This window comes from Leptodactylus fuscus, chromosome 4 (assembly GCF_031893055.1).
Source record: "Leptodactylus fuscus isolate aLepFus1 chromosome 4, aLepFus1.hap2, whole genome shotgun sequence".
Lineage (NCBI taxonomy): Eukaryota > Metazoa > Chordata > Amphibia > Anura > Leptodactylidae > Leptodactylus > Leptodactylus fuscus.
In genome coordinates this window covers 179,412,332-179,430,156 of record NC_134268.1, presented here as the reverse complement: position 1 = coordinate 179,430,156, position 17,825 = coordinate 179,412,332, and the positions used below count along the sequence as shown (strand labels likewise).

At 42.5% G+C, this 17,825-nt stretch overlaps 1 protein-coding gene across 3 annotated transcripts in view; it reads left to right on the top strand.

Annotated features, from left to right (window-relative positions):
• The window catches only part of PALS2 (protein associated with LIN7 2, MAGUK p55 family member), a 69,379-nt gene that overhangs the window by 39,799 nt on the left and 11,755 nt on the right, over positions 1–17,825 (top strand). For all 3 annotated transcript variants that reach the window (XM_075271442.1, XM_075271440.1, XM_075271441.1), the window contains exons 5-11: positions 178–405; positions 812–943; positions 4,819–4,918; positions 8,083–8,151; positions 10,144–10,305; positions 14,270–14,472; positions 16,630–16,758. In XM_075271442.1, coding sequence (XP_075127543.1) covers positions 178–405; positions 812–943; positions 4,819–4,918; positions 8,083–8,151; positions 10,144–10,305; positions 14,270–14,472; positions 16,630–16,758 — 1,023 coding nt within the window. The remainder of the gene's footprint in view (positions 1–177; positions 406–811; positions 944–4,818; positions 4,919–8,082; positions 8,152–10,143; positions 10,306–14,269; positions 14,473–16,629; positions 16,759–17,825) is intronic.

The following is a 17,825-nucleotide window of genomic DNA, read 5'->3' as shown; positions in this document are numbered from 1 at the left end:
CATAAACTAGCAGTATAGATAGGATCCTTGAGATAGGACAACCCCTTTAAGTATGCGAAGGGGCTCTTTTAAAAATCTGTTTTCATTGTCCTTCCCGCTGTCATGTATTTCTTAAGTATTGACTATCAGGGTTATATTTGGATCATCTACCATGGTTTTTCTGCTTGATATTCACAGGGTGTGACTTTTAAAGTAGAAAATAATAATTTAGTTATTGCCCGAATTCTCCACGGTGGGATGATTGATCGACAAGGTCTTCTCCATGTTGGCGATATCATTAAAGAGGTGAATGGACATGAAGTGGGGAATAACCCAAAGGAGCTGCAGGAGTTGCTGAAGAGTATTAGTGGTAGCGTGACTTTGAAGATACTTCCAAGTTATAAAGACGCAGTAACTCCTCAACAGGTAAGCAATTGTCATTTACCACCTAAGGTGTATTGGCTCTGACTTAAGGTGACCATACACAATAGATGAATGTGGGGTGAACCAGATGGCCATTTAATGTGGCAGATGTCTGAGGAGAGGAGGGTCGGGCAGAAAGACTTCAACCTGACTGATTCTGCTGCCCCAGGTAACTGAGAGAATTTTATCACACTCTCTCTATTGAGAACACTTGAAGACTCAGACAAGTATAGTTGTTGACTGAACAAGTATTCGGTCGCCATCTTTCTAGTGTGGTTGACCAGCCCTAGAAGCAAGTCTCTGAAGTGTTACCTGGTTGTTGTAGTTATTTACTTTAGATATGAGTAAAGGATTAACTTGGGGATAAATATATTCAGTATCTTTTAATAACACTTTCTTTTCTTCCTAGGTTTATGTGAAGTGTCATTTTGATTACAACCCATTTAATGATAACTTGATCCCCTGCAAGGAAGCCGGATTGAAGTTTTCCAAAGGAGAAATTCTGCATATTGTTAATAGGGAGGACCCAAACTGGTGGCAGGTAGGTACCAAGAGCTTGATGGCTTATATAATTGTATCATGGCATTTGTGGAACCTTTAACCTCTACTGTTTAAATAAATAATTTTACTCCCCCTGAAGAATTCTGGAGCGTCTATTATTAGAACAATTTTATTTCACTTTGACATTTCTGATTAAATTGACAGCAGGGTGTCACCAGTTGGGGACGTGTCCTTACTCACTGTCCTACCAGTGCTGACTGTAATAGACTATGTATGGGGAGAGTGATGCCCAGTAGTCAAGGTATAACAGAGGTATGGCACAATACCAGGTTATGGAAAAGATGCCAAGAATTGTTTTTTTGGGGCATACAAGTATATGCTAAAGTGGTCATTTGAGGAGAGGTGGAAGGTCCTCTTAGTATATGTTCAAATGTAAGTGAAAATCTGTTTCTGCTTGTAGGGAGGGATATATAATTGGACTGTATAGACTGCGACAATAGCGGCGGCCTGTGAGTTACATGGGTCATTTTTCATTGCGCAGAGCAGTACATAAGCACAGCATACTGCACAAAAATATGTAATACTTTTATTTAAAAAATCTAAATGACAACACAGAGCTAAAACTCAGAAATGGATAAAAACAATTACAAACACACCGCAGAGGTACAGATTACCAGCCAGGTATAACGTAAGTAACAATATATGGAAAAAAAACCTTCCAATGCAACATTCATACGTGTGAATCAAGGTATATAGCAATAAACATATATGTAAAGGCAAAGAAACATATCATCTGGTAAAACTAAGGGAGAAGGCAAATGTAGGAATAAAGACCCCACATGTATCACCGTCACTACAGCTTCATCAGGCGTGACCCCTTTGTATTTCGCAAGAGTATATAAACCTCTCCCTGATGTGACAAATAAAAAAAACAAACTAATCCTAGGGAGAAAAAAGTATAAATTCTGGCACATCCGTCAGTGCCAGAAATTAATATATCCATTGCCAAGTAAAAACAAAGGTTAAACACTCCCTGTAATGGTAATATTGTCCTTGGCCCTTATAATGGCTGCAGACCTGTTATGTTGTATTATAATGTGTGTATGTAGGTGGATGGATGGATGGATGGATCACTTGAGATTGATCAAAGATAGATAGATAGATATGTGTGTGTTTTTTTTTTTGGTTTTTTTTTTTTGGTTTTTTTTTTTTTTTTTTGGGGGGGGGGGGTTGTGTTGCCCATGTCTACTTATTACAGCAGTATATAAATGACAGTATACTTGTGGAGAACCCTTCGCTCCACCTCTACATCTGACGTTCCTTCTATTACAGTAAGTGCTATGAGTATTATTAGATGTGTAAATCTAGATTAGCCAGCGGTACATTTGCCTGAGGGAGAGGGTTAATGATTTCTCCCACATTGGAGTGGAAGTTAGCTATATTCTTTTTATGTTTCCTTTTCATGTTTTCTGCAGAACAGGCCTCATTTTTTTTCTCTCTGATCGATGCAACAATTACAGCTCTTTGCAAGAAAGATGTTACCTTGGCTCTTCTAGTGGCAGATGTGTTTTTCACTTATCAGCAATTTCCCCACCTCCCTGCCTCTTGTCAATTCCGCTTTTTTTTTTTATTCACTTGTTTTTACTTTGTTCCTTCCCAATGTTCTTTGTCACTTGTCAAGAAAACACAATGCCCTCATTAAGTTTCTAGCTATGCCCGAGAAAAAGGCCTCACATTACAAGCTCATATTGTGTAGATTTCAGTAACATCTGTAGTTTACTCTGATTCTCTTAGATTTTTACTGAGAATGCTCAGTGACGAGCAGTATCATGGCAGTGAAGCCCCCTCGGGCAAGTCACCACCGTCTCAGTAACCCTGTTAGTCATGGAGTACAGTTGTAGCCGCTGTGTACTTCTGAGTTACCAAGATGTCAATAATGAAGAGTTGCACAAGTTTTCCTACATGTCATTCTAGCTAAGTGACTGAACACTCAAGCTGGTCATAGGTGATCATGTGTGCCCATTCACTCCGGTCTATAAGCAGCCATCTAAGGAAGTCCAAATTTCAATAATAATAAATCTCTATCTGGTAGACCATTTGTTGACGGGTTGTTTGAAGACCAACCCCTGTCACCCGTCCTCAGGTAGGAGATCAACGTCTGATCACTGGGGGGCCTACCATTTGGAGGCACTCTGATCATGGGAGCAGGCAGGGGTCCTGTGATTTCTGTACCGTGACAGTCATGCACCCATTCAGCAGCTCCATTCAAAATGTATAGGATTGGCAGATTATCTTCATGAATTTCATAGACTTTGAATGAAGAGGCAATGTGACTGCGCAACTGCTGCTCCATTCATACAATGGACACAGGACCACTGTTTTGGTCACTAGGGATCCCAGTGGTGGGACACTTATCACCTATCTACAGGAAAGGTGATAGATATTGGGTTTGGGGCATCCCCTTTCTTTAACTACAATTCTTTGCATCTGCCACTCCACTGATTTGGGCACAGTTGGAAATTTTCTGTAGCCCCCACTGCTCCTGAGTGATCCCTCCTGTTACCGATCGAGTAGACCCTCAGGGACAGCCCAGCAGACACCATAAATGTGCTAAAACTAACAGAACATCTCTGCCAAATCAGTTTTCCCTACGCTGTGCTGAGGAGATCCAACCAGATGGAAACAGCACTGTCCACAGCTCGGATACTGATTTGGATAACCCCCGCATCATAGCATTAAAGGCTTGTTGAAAAAGTCGGGCATGATGTTTCCGGGGGCTACCCCTAAAGGGCAGCAAGCAGAGGCACTGTTTTCTTATTTACATCTTGGAAAACAGATTTGCATATTTTTCCCATAATCCCCCAGTGGAGCGAAAAATGCTTTTGTAAGACTCCATACCCCTGAGAAGGTGATCTCTCCTTAAGGAGCCATATTATCCCCAGAAGTAAAAGTAACAGAAATGACTGCTTGGAAATGTTAAGGGCTAGAGAGAAACAATCCAACTCCAGCAGAGTCAGTGGAGCGGCACCTATTAAAGGATGCAATGAGGTGGAGGTGGTGAAAGGTCTACTTTAAAGAGGACCTTTCACCACTTTTGGGCACATGCAGTGTTATATACTGCCAGAAAGCCGACAGTGTGCTGAATTCAGCGCACTGTCGGCTTTCCCGATCTGTGCCCGCTGTAAAGAGCTTACGGTGCCTTCTATGGTCAGAAGGGCGTTTCTGACCATTAGCCAGAGACGTCCTTCTGCCTCGCGGCGCCTATCGCGCTGTGCTGTGGAGCGGGGAGGAACGCCCCCTCCCTCTCCTGATAATGCTCGTCTATGGACGAGCTGTGTGAGCAGAGGGAGGGGGCGTTCCTCCCCGCTCCACAGCACAGCGCGATAGGCGCCGCGAGGCAGAAGGACGTCTCTGGCTAATGGTCAGAAACGCCCTTCTGACCATAGTGCACTACGGTACCGGCACCGTAAGCTCTTTACAGCGGGCACAGATCGGGAAAGCCGACAGTGCGCTGAATTCAGCGCACTGTCGGCTTTCTGGCAGTATGTAACACTGCATGTGCCCAAAAGTGGTGAAAGGTCCTCTTTAAATACATTTGTAGGATTGAGAACAATGGCTCCTGTTAGGTTTCTGAAGGCTACTCGCTGCATATGTAGCTGAATTGGAAGTATGCCGCATCACATATCCCTTATTGTGCAGAAGGATTAGCCCCTTTTCTCCTGTTAGATTTGTATCGCAGATCTAGTTACATAAATTCTTTGTAAGAAGGGAGTGTCTGTGGATAAACCTTGTGCTAGTTGTAGATAAGGCCTTACCTTTGTTTCTGGTTCCTGCCCTCTCTATAGGGCAGTGTATTGATTGGCAATGTATTGTGTGTGTTGGACACTTTAATATTTTATTAACTTTTCATTACAGGCAAGTCATGTGAAAGAAGGCGGAAGCGCAGGACTAATTCCTAGTCAGTTTCTGGAGGAAAAGCGAAAAGCATTTGTGAGAAGAGACTGGGATGGAACAGGTATCACTGCACTGTATGGGATAGGATTTAGGATTGGCACTGGTAAAGTATGGACAGGCTATATACTCCTAATAGGTTGTGGACTTGAAAAATAATAGTGTTAAGAGGTTCATATGTCATCCATTATGTAAATGCCAGCCCCGACATAAGTGTATACTTTGTAGCAGGTGCCCGCCAAGGAGAGGAAACTTGTACTGTGCAAATGTAAATATGAAATGTCACCCTGGTTTCTAAAACGGCTTTTCATCTTTTTCCATCATCATTATTCCAGAATTAACTGTGCGCTCATGCTCACCCCTCTGCCCCTGCTCAGCCTGTACTGAGATGTGAGTGACATAGAGATTGCTGGACTCTTTAGCTTTCTTTGTCTTACAAGCCATTGAAAGGTCTGCAGTAATATGGCTGTCCCTGCTTTCATTTAAATTGTGGAATTATGCTCGGCTTAATTTGTCAGATTTTTATTGATTAAACAAGAGTCAAGTATTATACCGTATACAGTGGCCTGCACCAGATGAAGCAAGTACGCAGTTGAAAGCTTAAAGAAGTTGTTCAGCTTTGAAAAACTTATGGCTGTTCCTTAAAGCGATTCTGTCATTAAAATTGTAGTTTTTCTGCCTACCACGTCGGAATAGCCTTAAGAAAGGCTATTCTTCTCCTACCTTTAGATGTCTTCTCCGGGCTGCCGTTCGGTATATAATCCGATTTGCGTCGGTATGCAAGTGAGTTCTCTCGCAGCACTGGGGGCTGGCCCCTGCGCTCAAACAGCACTGGGGGCGTCCCCAATGCTGCAAAAGAAATCTCCAGTACCGCCTCCATCTTCGTCTGGAACGGCCTCTCTGCGCATCTTCTTCCAGTGCTGGGTTGAAACTGCGCTTGCCCGCCGGCCACAAGAAAATGGCTGCTTACACAACTTACTGTGTAAGCGGCCATTTTTTTTGAGGCCGTGGGCATGCGCAGTCTGCTCTGCCCGAAGCCTTGAAGTTTGAACCCAGCTCCGGAAGAAGACGCGGGAAGAGGCCATTCCTGAAGAAGATGGAGGCAGCACTGGACAATGCTGCGAGAGAACTCATTTGCATACCAACAAAAACCGGGATTTCTACCGAACGGCAACGTGGAGAAGACATCTAAAGGTAGGAGAAGAATGGCCTTAAGGCTATTCCTACATGTGATCAAGAAAAAATGTGATTTTAATGATATAATCCCTTTAAGGTACACATGAGCTTTAGCTTGTTGGATCCCATTGTTGTGACCCCTACAGATCAGCTGTTTCAGGAGCTCAGTGTGCCTGGCATTGCTTTTACGCTGGGTGCCTTAATTTTAGCAGTGGTGCCTAGTGAGCTGTATGTAAGCAGTTCCGGGCAACCAGCTGATCTGTGGGGGTCCTGGCAGTCGGACCCTCACCGCTCTTCAGGGAAGTTGTAAGATTCTGCTGCTCAAGCCAGTTGTCTTTCAGCCAAATAACGTTTGATCTGGCGCACACTGACCATATTTGCTCACACTACCTCCTATGGCTATTGTACAGCAGCGGCTGAGATAGATTCCAGGCCAAGTCACTTGTAAGCTATTTGACATATTGTGGTCTGTGCCCCTGCTCTGTGAAGCTGACCCCTGATTCTGAAGTAGACGGCTAATATTTCTGCCGTGTTCAATTAAAATCTCGTCTGCTGTGTAGATGAAGCATCTGGGTCTTCTGGTTTACCTGCTGCATGCTGGGAACATCTTCAGAAAGTGCTGCGCTGTCTCATTGGCATTCAGTGTGAGGAGTCTTTGCTTTCTGGCTTTATTAGCTCCATTAGTGTGACAGAGTCTTCGTACTTAAAAGGATTGTATATGTCCAGTTCTATAAAATAGGTTACACTATAGTCACTGTTTATTACATCATACAGTCATCTGTAAGCGTGTTCCTGCAGCGCCACCACAGGTTGGAATGAAGCATTGCACTGTGCCCTTTCAAGTCAATAGGTTGTTTGTTTTAGGATAAGGTCACATCTACAGCTGAGACTTTGCTAGCCGCCTCTGTCATAGATTCATCATAAATTATTGACAGATTTGTGCAGCGTGCGGCCCTGTGTCAGGTGGCGATATGTAGGACACCATGGTAGAAATCCAAAAGTGCCACTAGAGTCTATAGGGTCTGTTGGTGCCATTAGTTCTATCATGTAGCTGTATTCTGGCTTTCTCTCCCTATGGCTAAATATAAAAAACAGAATCCCAGGTAGAGATGGTTAAAACGATCTAAGGGAATGTTCACACACAGAGTTTTTTTGCAGGGTGAGAAAATTGCTTCAGGAATCTGGTAACGTTTTTTTGACGCTTTTTGTTTTTACACGTTTCTGTTTTTGCTTTTGTTTTTTCTCCAGCACACTGTATGGACCTGAAATCTTCCCTTTTAAAAAAAAAAAAAAAAAAAACACTTGTGGTTTTTGCAAAAAACGCGTCACAGGTCAATAGCAACAGGTCATGTAGCTGCTGACTCCCATTGAAATGAATGGGTGACGTTTTTTTGAGGGGGATTCCGCCTCAAAATCAGCCTGCAAAAAACTTGAACATACCCTTAGGCTGCAGAAACACAGATTTTTTTAATTTATTTTATTTTTTGTGTTTTTTTGAGTGAAAGCCAGGAGTGGATTGAGCAGAAGACAGAAGTATAAGAACGTTCTATATATTTCCCATTCTTGACACCTTTTAGTCTAAAGACGTTTTTCCATTAAAGGAGAACTTGCAGATGAGTGGGGACCGACCACTGAGGCCCCCCTGATCTGGAGAACGAGGGATTCATCCCTGGTCAGAATGGAGCGGTATTCGGGCAGCACACGCAATGCTTCATCCATTTCAATGGGAGTGCCCCCCACTATCTCTGGCAATAAATGGTGTGGTGCGCAATACCTGATCACTGCTTCATTCATAATGGGGGATGAAGCCCCCCTGTTCTCCTGATCAGTAGTGGTCCGAGTGGTTGGTCCCCCACTGATCTGCAGACTATCCCTTATCCTATGAGAAAGGAATAACTTTCTTTTGTGGAAAAGAAAACAGGAGATGCTCTTTGTTACTGTTTGTCACTCTAGTCACCCCCTCCCCTCATAGTAACTGAGTATTCAGTAACAGGATATTCTGAACTGGACAAGCCCTTTACAGCAATGGTTTTGTTTCTCTCCCCACCTCAGGACCATTCTGTGGTACAATCACCAGCAAGAAAAAGAAAAAGATGATGTACCTGACTACAAGAAATGCAGGTAAGGTTCTGTTAGGTATTGTGTGATCATCTCATATACATGTAGGTGTAGGGTATGTGATGTAGTATTTTGTGTATTGTGCTGTCCTATTTTGTCTTACACTTTTACAATAAGATTCTCATATTACTGGACTTTTCTATAACATTATCTATTTTATACATGAATATTTAGCATAGCTGTTCTGTAAGATAACACCTTGAGAATAACCATCTTCAGGCAAGAAAAAAGATAGTAGATTACAATATTCTATTAGGTTTTCAGCCTGATGTTCATCCCAATACAATATGGTTATGGGCCGGAGGACGCTGTGTGTTCTGTTGTATTTGCTCACCGTGCATGTATATTACTTATCAGTACTGTGAGCCTACAAAACAGACTTAGCATATGTTGCTTCTATGACCTTTCTATCCTTATTATTGTAGTGTGTGAGGGAAAATGCCCACAATCTTGTTTGCTGCGGACAGAGAAGGGCTGTTCTTTGTTTTCCTACAAAGTTCAGAGGGAGGAGTGTGGGAGCCGAAGCAACCTCAGTGTCTCACAAAGAAATATGTGATAGACAAGTTTTCCGTGAAATGACCTGTACACTGAGATAGTGGAAGTTGGGACTTTCTTACTATTTTTTCATACCTCAATTTTAAGGTTAACCCTTATCTCTGGTTCTGCTTAAAGGGATTTAACTGCTATTAACAATCATGCTCATTGAATAGCTCATACCAAATTATTCGCACATCATTATTAGAATTGTGGCACCAGTACATGTTCATAGAAGCTAATGGCCTGACAGTAACATTGTGTTACTAGGATATCCATGACCGTGCTCTTATTGCCATCCGATAGGCTTATCTAGCCAGTCTTAGGGTTTGGCAGCCATCTTTTGGATTTTGAGACTTGTCCACTCAGGGAAAGCATCTGGTTTGTTTCTGGCTGCACTGCAACAATTTAGCATGGTTGGAAAACAAACCCTTACAAGCAGACATGTGCTGTTGGCAGACATCGTCCTGACTGATAATGATCGCGGTGACTCAGTAAATATCATTTTCTGTCAAAAAGGAGAGCGTTCCTTCAGCAAATTTGTTCCATAATGATGCAGGTGTTCGCAGTTTCCTAAAATGGTTTCACTCCTATAAACAGGATACTGGCAGTTTGGAAAAAGGGGAAAAACACACAAAAATAACATTTTCTTCCAAATTCATTTATAAATGGATATGGCTGGGTTTACATGGTGTTTTTTATTCGGAAGAACTGCACGCAGCTTTTAGTTTGAGTGAGAAGTAACATTTCTGCTATGACGATACACGCGGCCACATTTTTTTGTGGCGTACCTATCCCTTCTGTTCAGTGTATTTATTAAGACCGCCATTGAGATGGATCTTAGGTCTAGCGCTATAGTTGAACACCACAGTTTAGCTTTTCTTCACGTGGAAAGGTCTGTGCACGGGTCTCCGTTGTTGGGAATCCAAACGAATTTGAGCTGGATCGCTTAAAAAGTAGTTAAACGCGGGACCCATAGACTATAATAGGGTCTGTTTGGGCTCCATTGTTTTTATACCGAAGCCGGTGGAGAAAAAAAAGTCGTCCATGCAGGATTTTTCTCTCCACTGATTTCTGGCAGTTTCTGCAGTTGGAGACTCCGGCCCAGATGTAAGGCAGGGTCTTCACTTTCATTGTAGTCTCTGCTGCAAAATCCACCTAAAACTGGTGGAGAGAAAAGTTCTGCAAGGAAGACTCTTCTCTCCACCAGCTTTCAGTCTAAAACCAGCGGACCCCATTATAAAAACTGCTTTTTAAGCGGACATGATCTCTGTCTTTTGGGTCCCCCTGTGGACCCGACCGCTAGTGTGACCCTAGTTTAAACTTAGCCTTACCAGACTAGTAAAACTTTTCCCTGTAATTTTGGTTGGTGGTGGAAAGGGAAGTGTCTGCCATCTGAACATAGAAATGGTTGGGTTTTAAATTCTATGACTTTATCTTATATTTTTTTGCTTACTTTAGAATTTGATCGACATGAGATTCAGATATATGAAGAGGTAGCACGTATGCCCCCCTTCCAAAGGAAGACTCTTGTTTTAATCGGAGCCCAGGGAGTGGGCCGAAGAAGCTTGAAGAACCGTTTAATTGTCTTGAATCCCACCCACTTTGGAACGACTGTCCCCTGTAAGTTCTGCAAATACCCGAAGATTCTCCTATTGTAAAATGATTAAACTTAGGGCTTTAGTTTTTTTTGTTTTCCTTTTGTTACCGTATTAAATAACAATGAATGGAATAGATCCATGGGTGAGGACAAGCAGATAAATACCTTTATAAAGTATCACCATTCACTACATTAGTATAATAATGGAATACACAACTACTCGCCCTCTTTATAGTGAGTTTCCAGGATTCACATATTATAGGGCTCTATCACTGGGAAAAGTCATTTTTAACTAATCACATGCTTGCATAGCCTTTAGAAAGTCTATTCCGCACCTACAGTAGCTTTAGTATGTAGATTGCCTCAGTGGTTTCTGAATAAGTCCGTTTTTATTCATATGATAATGAGCTTCCACCCAGCACAGGAAGTTCCCAGCAGCACTGGTCTCTGCCATTATCTCCTATGTGTGTGAGGCAAACAGGAAGCTGAGTCATCAACATTAGCAGCCTGTGCTGTATACACCCATAGGAAACAATAGCAAAGAGGGTGCACGATGCATCGTGCACCAGTCTAATTAGTATATGAATAAAAACAGACTTATTCATAAACCACTGAGGCAATTTACATACAGAAGGTAGGTCTGGAAGGCCTTTCTAAAGCCTATGCAAGGATGTGATTAGTTAAAAATGACTTTTCCCAATGATAGAGCCCCTTTAAGGACCATTTCACTTGACTTCACATAAGTGGTCTTGCAATAGACTTTTTAGTGATGACTTATGGTGTTTCTTGGTCAAATCCTGCCTTGTTTCTTTTTTATGTTCACGTGCAGTCACCAAATCACACGTACTTGTATTCCTTCAGAGTCCAACCAAATGGATCAAAATTACAGCGTTTTCAGCAGCCAATTTTGTTGCAAAGTGAATATTTCTCATTCGCACAGTGTGATTTTTTTTTTTTTTTTTTTGCTGTGTGTTCTGCACATAATATATGTTGCCTATTTTTTGGATTTTCTCCTTAGATTTAGCATGGAGACCATAAAATCAGCACTATAAATATCAGCCAGCAAACAAGCTTCAAGTTTTATTCCGCATAAAGAATAACTAGTTTAGTCTACAGTGAATTTACTCGTACAGTGTAACATGAAATATCAATAAATGCCGTTGGTATAGTTCTGTAACGTACATTTAGTTTTTTAATATTTTTGTAACTTGGTGAGAGATCAATAGAAAGTTATGAAAATATTGTGTTCTTGAGCAAATCTGCAATAATAAGGAAACCTGATGTTTACTGCGTCTTGTAAATGTATGGCTGCAGTGAAATATGATTGGTATTGAGTTTGACTGAACTCCCATGGTGATAGTTAAGGGTCATAAAGCATATACAGTTAGGCTGTGGTCACTTCTGCGTTGGTGTCTGTCTAAAATAGCAGATGAAAAGTCATGCAAGAAAGTAGTCAGTGGGTGTCCCTACAATGGAACAGAAGACTGGATTAAATAACGTCGCTGTGATCGCCCCCTTGTTATATTCCGCTTTCTATCAGGGTGTGGATTTTGCCATAGGAAGAAATCATAGCAACATATTGTGTAAGTGGTCACGAGCAACAAGTGAGATGGCCTATGTATTCAGTATTTTTCAGACTACTACAATCACATCATTTTTTTTTTTTTTTTACACATTTAGGCGGAGGCCCCACGTTGCAGAAACACAGCTTTTTTTGTTGCGTTTTTTTGAGCCAAACCCAAGAATGACTACAAAAAGAAAAGGAAATATATAGGAAACTCTTAAATATCTCCCTTCTGCTCAATCCACTCCTGGCTTTGGCTCAAAAAACCGCAACAAAATCTGCAACAAAAAAAAGCTGCATTTCCGCAACGTGGGGCTTTAGCCTTAGACACGCTCTATGGGTTCTGCTTGTAATGTAATGGTTATTAGAGATGAGCGAACACTAAAATGTTCGAGGTTCGAAATTCGATTCGAACAGCCGCTCACTGTTCGAGTGTTCGAATGGGTTTCGAACCCCATTATAGTCTATGGGGAACATAAACTCGTTAAGGGGGAAACCCAAATTCGTGTCTGGAGGGTCACCAAGTCCACTATGACACCCCAGGAAATGATACCAACACCCTGGAATGACACTGGGACAGCAGGGGAAGCATGTCTGGGGGCATAAAAGTCACTTTATTTCATGGAAATCCCTGTCAGTTTGCGATTTTCGCAAGCTAACTTTTCCCCATAGAAATGCATTGGCCAGTGCTGATTGGCCAGAGTACGGAACTCGACCAATCAGCGCTGGCTCTGCTGGAGGAGGCGGAGTCTAAGATCGCTCCACACCAGTCTCCATTCAGGTCCGACCTTAGACTCCGCCTCCTCCGGCAGAGCCAGCGCTGATTGGCCGAAGGCTGGCCAATGCATTCCTATGCGAATGCAGACTTAGCAGTGCTGAGTCAGTTTTGCTCAACTACACATCTGATGCACACTCGGCACTGCTACATCAGATGTAGCAATCTGATGTAGCAGAGCCGAGGGTGCACTAGAACCCCTGTGCAAACTCAGTTCACGCTAATAGAATGCATTGGCCAGCGCTGATTGGCCAATGCATTCTATTAGCCCGATGAAGTAGAGCTGAATGTGTGTGCTAAGCACACACATTCAGCACTGCTTCATCAAGCCAATACAATGCATTAGCCAGTGCTGATTGGCCAGAGTACGGAATTCGGCCAATCAGCGCTGGCCAATGCATTCTATTAGCCCGATGAAGTAGAGCTGAATGTGTGTGCTAAGCACACACATTCAGCACTGCTTCATCAAGCCAATACAATGCATTAGCCAGTGCTGATTGGCCAGAGTACGGAATTCGGCCAATCAGCGCTGGCTCTGCCGGAGGAGGCGGAGTCTAAGGTCGGACCTGAATGGAGACTGGTGTGGAGCGATCTTAGACTCCGCCTCCTCCAGCAGAGCCAGCGCTGATTGGTCGAGTTCCGTACTCTGGCCAATCAGCGCTGGCCAATGCATTCTATTAGCCCGATGAAGTAGAGCTGAATGTGTGTGCTTAGCACACACATTCAGCTCTACTTCATCAGGCTAATAGAATACATTGGCCAATCAGCGCTGGCCAATGCATTCTATTAGCTTGATGAAGCAGAGTGTGCACAAGGGTTCAAGCGCACCCTCGGCTCTGATGTAGCAGAGCTGAGGGTGCACAAGGGTTCAAGTGCACCCTCGGCTCTCCTACATCAGAGCCGAGGGTGCGCTTGAACCCTTGTGCAGCCTCGGCTCTGCTACATCAGAGCCGAGGGTGCGCTTGAACCCTTGTGCACACTCTGCTTCATCAAGCTAATAGAATGCATTGGCCAGCACTGATTGGCCAGAGTACGGAATTCGGCCAATCAGCGCTGGCCAATGCATCCCTATGGGAAAAAGTTTATCTCACAAAAATCACAATTACACACCCGATAGAGCCCCAAAAAGTTATTTTTAATAACATTCCCCCCTAAATAAAGGTTATCCCTAGCTATCCCTGCCTGTACAGCTATCCCTGTCTCATAGTCACAAAGTTCACATTCTCATATGACCCGGATTTGAAATCCACTATTCGTCTAAAATGGAGGTCACCTGATTTCGGCAGCCAATGACTTTTTCCAATTTTTTTCAATGCCCCCAGTGTCGTAGTTCCTGTCCCACCTCCCCTGCGCTGTTATTGGTGCAAAAAAGGCGCCAGGGAAGGTGGGAGGGGAATCGAATTTTGGCGCACTTTACCACGTGGTGTTCGATTCGATTCGAACATGGCGAACACCCTGATATCCGATCGAACATGTGTTCGATAGAACACTGTTCGCTCATCTCTAATGGTTATGCTTTTCTTTAGAGAAGTACATGATGTAAATTGTAGTGACGGTATCCTTCTTACTGGTGGATATATGTGAGAGTTACACTTCCCTTCCTGTGACCAGCAGTAACTCTCTCCTTTTCTATGTCAAACCTGTACAGTCACTTCACGCAAGCCAAGAGAAGATGAAAAAGATGGACATGCCTACAGATTCGTGTCCAGATCTGAAATGGAAGCCGATGTGAAAGGTGGCAGATACTTGGAACATGGAGAGTACGAAGGCAATATGTACGGCACCAAAATAGATTCTATTCATGAAGTTGTAATGGCTGGCCGAACCTGTATATTAGATGTAAATCCTCAGGTATTGTATCATTTTATTTGATGCTTCTCTATTTGGTTATGTACATTCCTTTCTATTGTTCCCTGTAATAGGCACGCTCCATGAATTTTTTTTCCTAGCCCCCACCGTTCCCGAGAACTTAGTGTAGTCATGTCAAGTTAGGGGGGGGGGGGGGTCGTCACTCCACCCACTTGGCATTAGAGAGTCTAGTTAGCATATTAGACACCAAGACTAACTGTGCTGATTGCTGGGGAATGGTGGCGGATAGAAAAACAATAGGGAGGGGCCTATTAAAGGATTTAAAAAAAAAAAAAAAAAAGCTCAAGTTGGTAAATGAGGATATGCAGAAAGACTGTAATGAGGCCACCAGGCTAAATCTGCCCCTTCATTCTCAGGATCGGGGTGGATTCCTGGAGATCACATCTCTGCTGACTGTAAAATAAACACAGCTGTGCCCATGTAGTGTTTTTTTTTTACATCGCATCCTCAAGATATACACATAAATTTCTAGAAAATTTCTAATTTTTGAAGGGCAGAAAACAAAACTGCATTGCGAGCGCTGGATATGGGCAACAAGGACAGTTTATATAAATCTCCCCATTAAGCATTTTGTTTGTGTGAGCTCATGAATTGTTAGTCTCTTCCCTAATCCCGAGAACCATTTTATTATAAGACAGAGGTCCTTTAAGCTTCTGGTACATCCTATTTAAATTTCTAGTGATAGCGAGAAATTGACTTGCAGTTAATTGAATTTACTTCTCTGCCAAAGGGTCTCATTTATTTCCTAACAGATCATATTGTGCATCAGAAAAGCAATTAAAACCAAGGACTTCTATTATTTACGTATATATCATTACACAGACATGTCCTAGGTAAACGTGACATGGAAACTTTCCATCCGACAAGTCAGGTTCTATAATGTATGAGTGAATAACCGTGTATTAAACCTATATGTACTCAGGGCTGTGAATCCAAATTTATAAGTCCTACATAGATGGCTGACTGTGTCGGATAAGTTATCTGTAGGGAAGCAGGAGGCCTTAGAGGCCAAGGAACTTCCCACCAATCTGTTCTGGCCAAAGAGGTGAGAAATGAGAGTATTGTGCCAGAAGACTTAGGCAGGTCAGGCAAACAAAGTGGGTATAGGCTAGAGGTGGCTGCACCTAGTACATAGGACATGACCAGGAATCGGATCTATGGCTATAAGAACATCTGCCGCTTCTTACAAGTGACAGGATTAAGGCAAGGATGAGTCCAGTGCTGAAGCCATATTACGCAGGCTCCTCAGGCTTGAGAGGGATTTCAGCCATGGAAGTGAGAAGGCTTGGAGATCAGGCTCAGAGAGTAGCAGGCAAAATCTCCTCTAATTCAGGGGGAAAAAGTATATCCGTTTTATATAGGGGCCACAGAGTGATAGAATGTGATATACGATATGTATGACTACATTTCTAAAGTTTCCTAAATTCTTATGAAAGTAGATGTTAGAAAAAATTACTTTAAAATGTAATTTATTTACTCTCAATCTATAGCATAGAAGATAAATTGATGATCAATGAGGGTCCTAACCACTCAGAGCGCCCCCAACCACTGCAGTACCCCCCTAACCACTGAGAAGGGAGTTACATTCTCAATGGGAGTATTAGTGGATATAGACACACACCCTGCTCCATGTATTTCAATGAGAGTGCTGGAGACATAGCAAAGTGCTGTACTTTCAGCATATACAAATCGTTCCATTGAACTGAATGGAGCGGGGATGCGTCTTCCTACAGACACCTAGCTTACCATTTGGGTGCGCTAGTTTTGTAAATGCTTTCTCACTTCCACTCTGCCTATATGACAGCAGCAGGGATGGAGGAAAGGACCATAGATATATTCAAGGTTCCTCCACCCTGCCCCATATTGAAGCTAGTGGGGTCCCTTGTGCAGTCTGCAACTGATAAATGGCTTATAGCACTCATTCTTTTCAATTTGAGATAAGAAACAAGTCTAAATTGAATATACAAAATGTTTCTAGGTGGATCGCTGGTCACTATCTATCAGATACTTACATTTTTTCTCTGTCTACCACTTTTCATGTTGCGGGTACATCACCATTGCCCGGTTTATTCAGTATAGTATCTATGTGTCTGTTTCGTGGTGCTGTAATCTTTTATCTTCCTCTTGTGTTTTTTACAGGCTTTAAAAGTGCTCCGGACGTCTGAGTTCATGCCATATGTAGTATTCATTGCCGCTCCCGAGCTAGATACATTGCGTGCCATGCATAAAGCTGTTGTAGATGCTGGAATTACAACTAAGCTTCTCACTGTAAGTGAATTGTTTTATTTGCACCTACATGTTTGGTTATTTTGGGGAAAAAAGGGGGCTCCATGTTATAGTTTACCCAAGTGAAAGAGTTTCCGCTATTGTCTTCAGTTTACAGTCTTAAATTATACTCTAAGTCTTACTAAGTCTATGTTCACACTATATTTATGAGCTTTGTTTAATATATACATTGGGACGTGTATATTAAATGGATGCCTGAGCCTGATGCAGAAGAGGTGGACATCACAATAAAACATATACTTTTATACAATCTTATAGCTCCAGCCTATGTGACTGTAACGCACCAGTGTGATCCTTATGCTGCAGATCTCTTACACGGTGTACGGCTAGGGTCACATCTGCATTGTAGGAGACTCTGCCACAGATTCCATCTAAAAAAAAAAGTCCTGCACGTAGGAGTTTTCTCTCTGGTTTTATACTGAAACATTATAGTCTATTGTTTCCGTGAGTAACCCTTTATTTTTCGGCAGACGGACTCTCTGTCTTCTGGTTCCCATGCGGACCTTAACAGAGAGCCAAACATTAGTGAATCTAGCGCAAAAGAAAAAGTGTCTTATTTTACCCATAGCAACCAATCACAGCGCCGCTTTTTTTTTTTTTTTTTTTTTTTTTTTTTTTTTTTTCAAAGCAATATTAGAAATGAAAGCTGGTTGTCATTGGTTGCTATGGGAAACTAAGACATTTTTTCTTTTAGACCGATTACTAAATTTCTCCCTATGAGTCCACAGCCTGACTCCCACCTCTCCACACTGTATCTGCTACCACCATACACTCACCAAGGGTAAATTCACACAGTGCTATTTGTAGGCAGATTTTTGTGGCGGAGTCCGCTTCAAAACCTGCCTCAAATAACGCCTCCCAACTCTTCCATTCCTTTCAGTGAGTTTTTTGCAGTTGATTTTTTTTTTTCAGCCAGTGGGGAAAAATAAGCGTCTTCAGGTGAATTCTATCTTGCAACTAGCGTCAGCTTTTTTTTTTTTTTTTCTTTTCTGCCTCCTCAATGGGGGTTGCAAGGTGGAATATGTCCGAAGATACTGTAGATAGGTCAT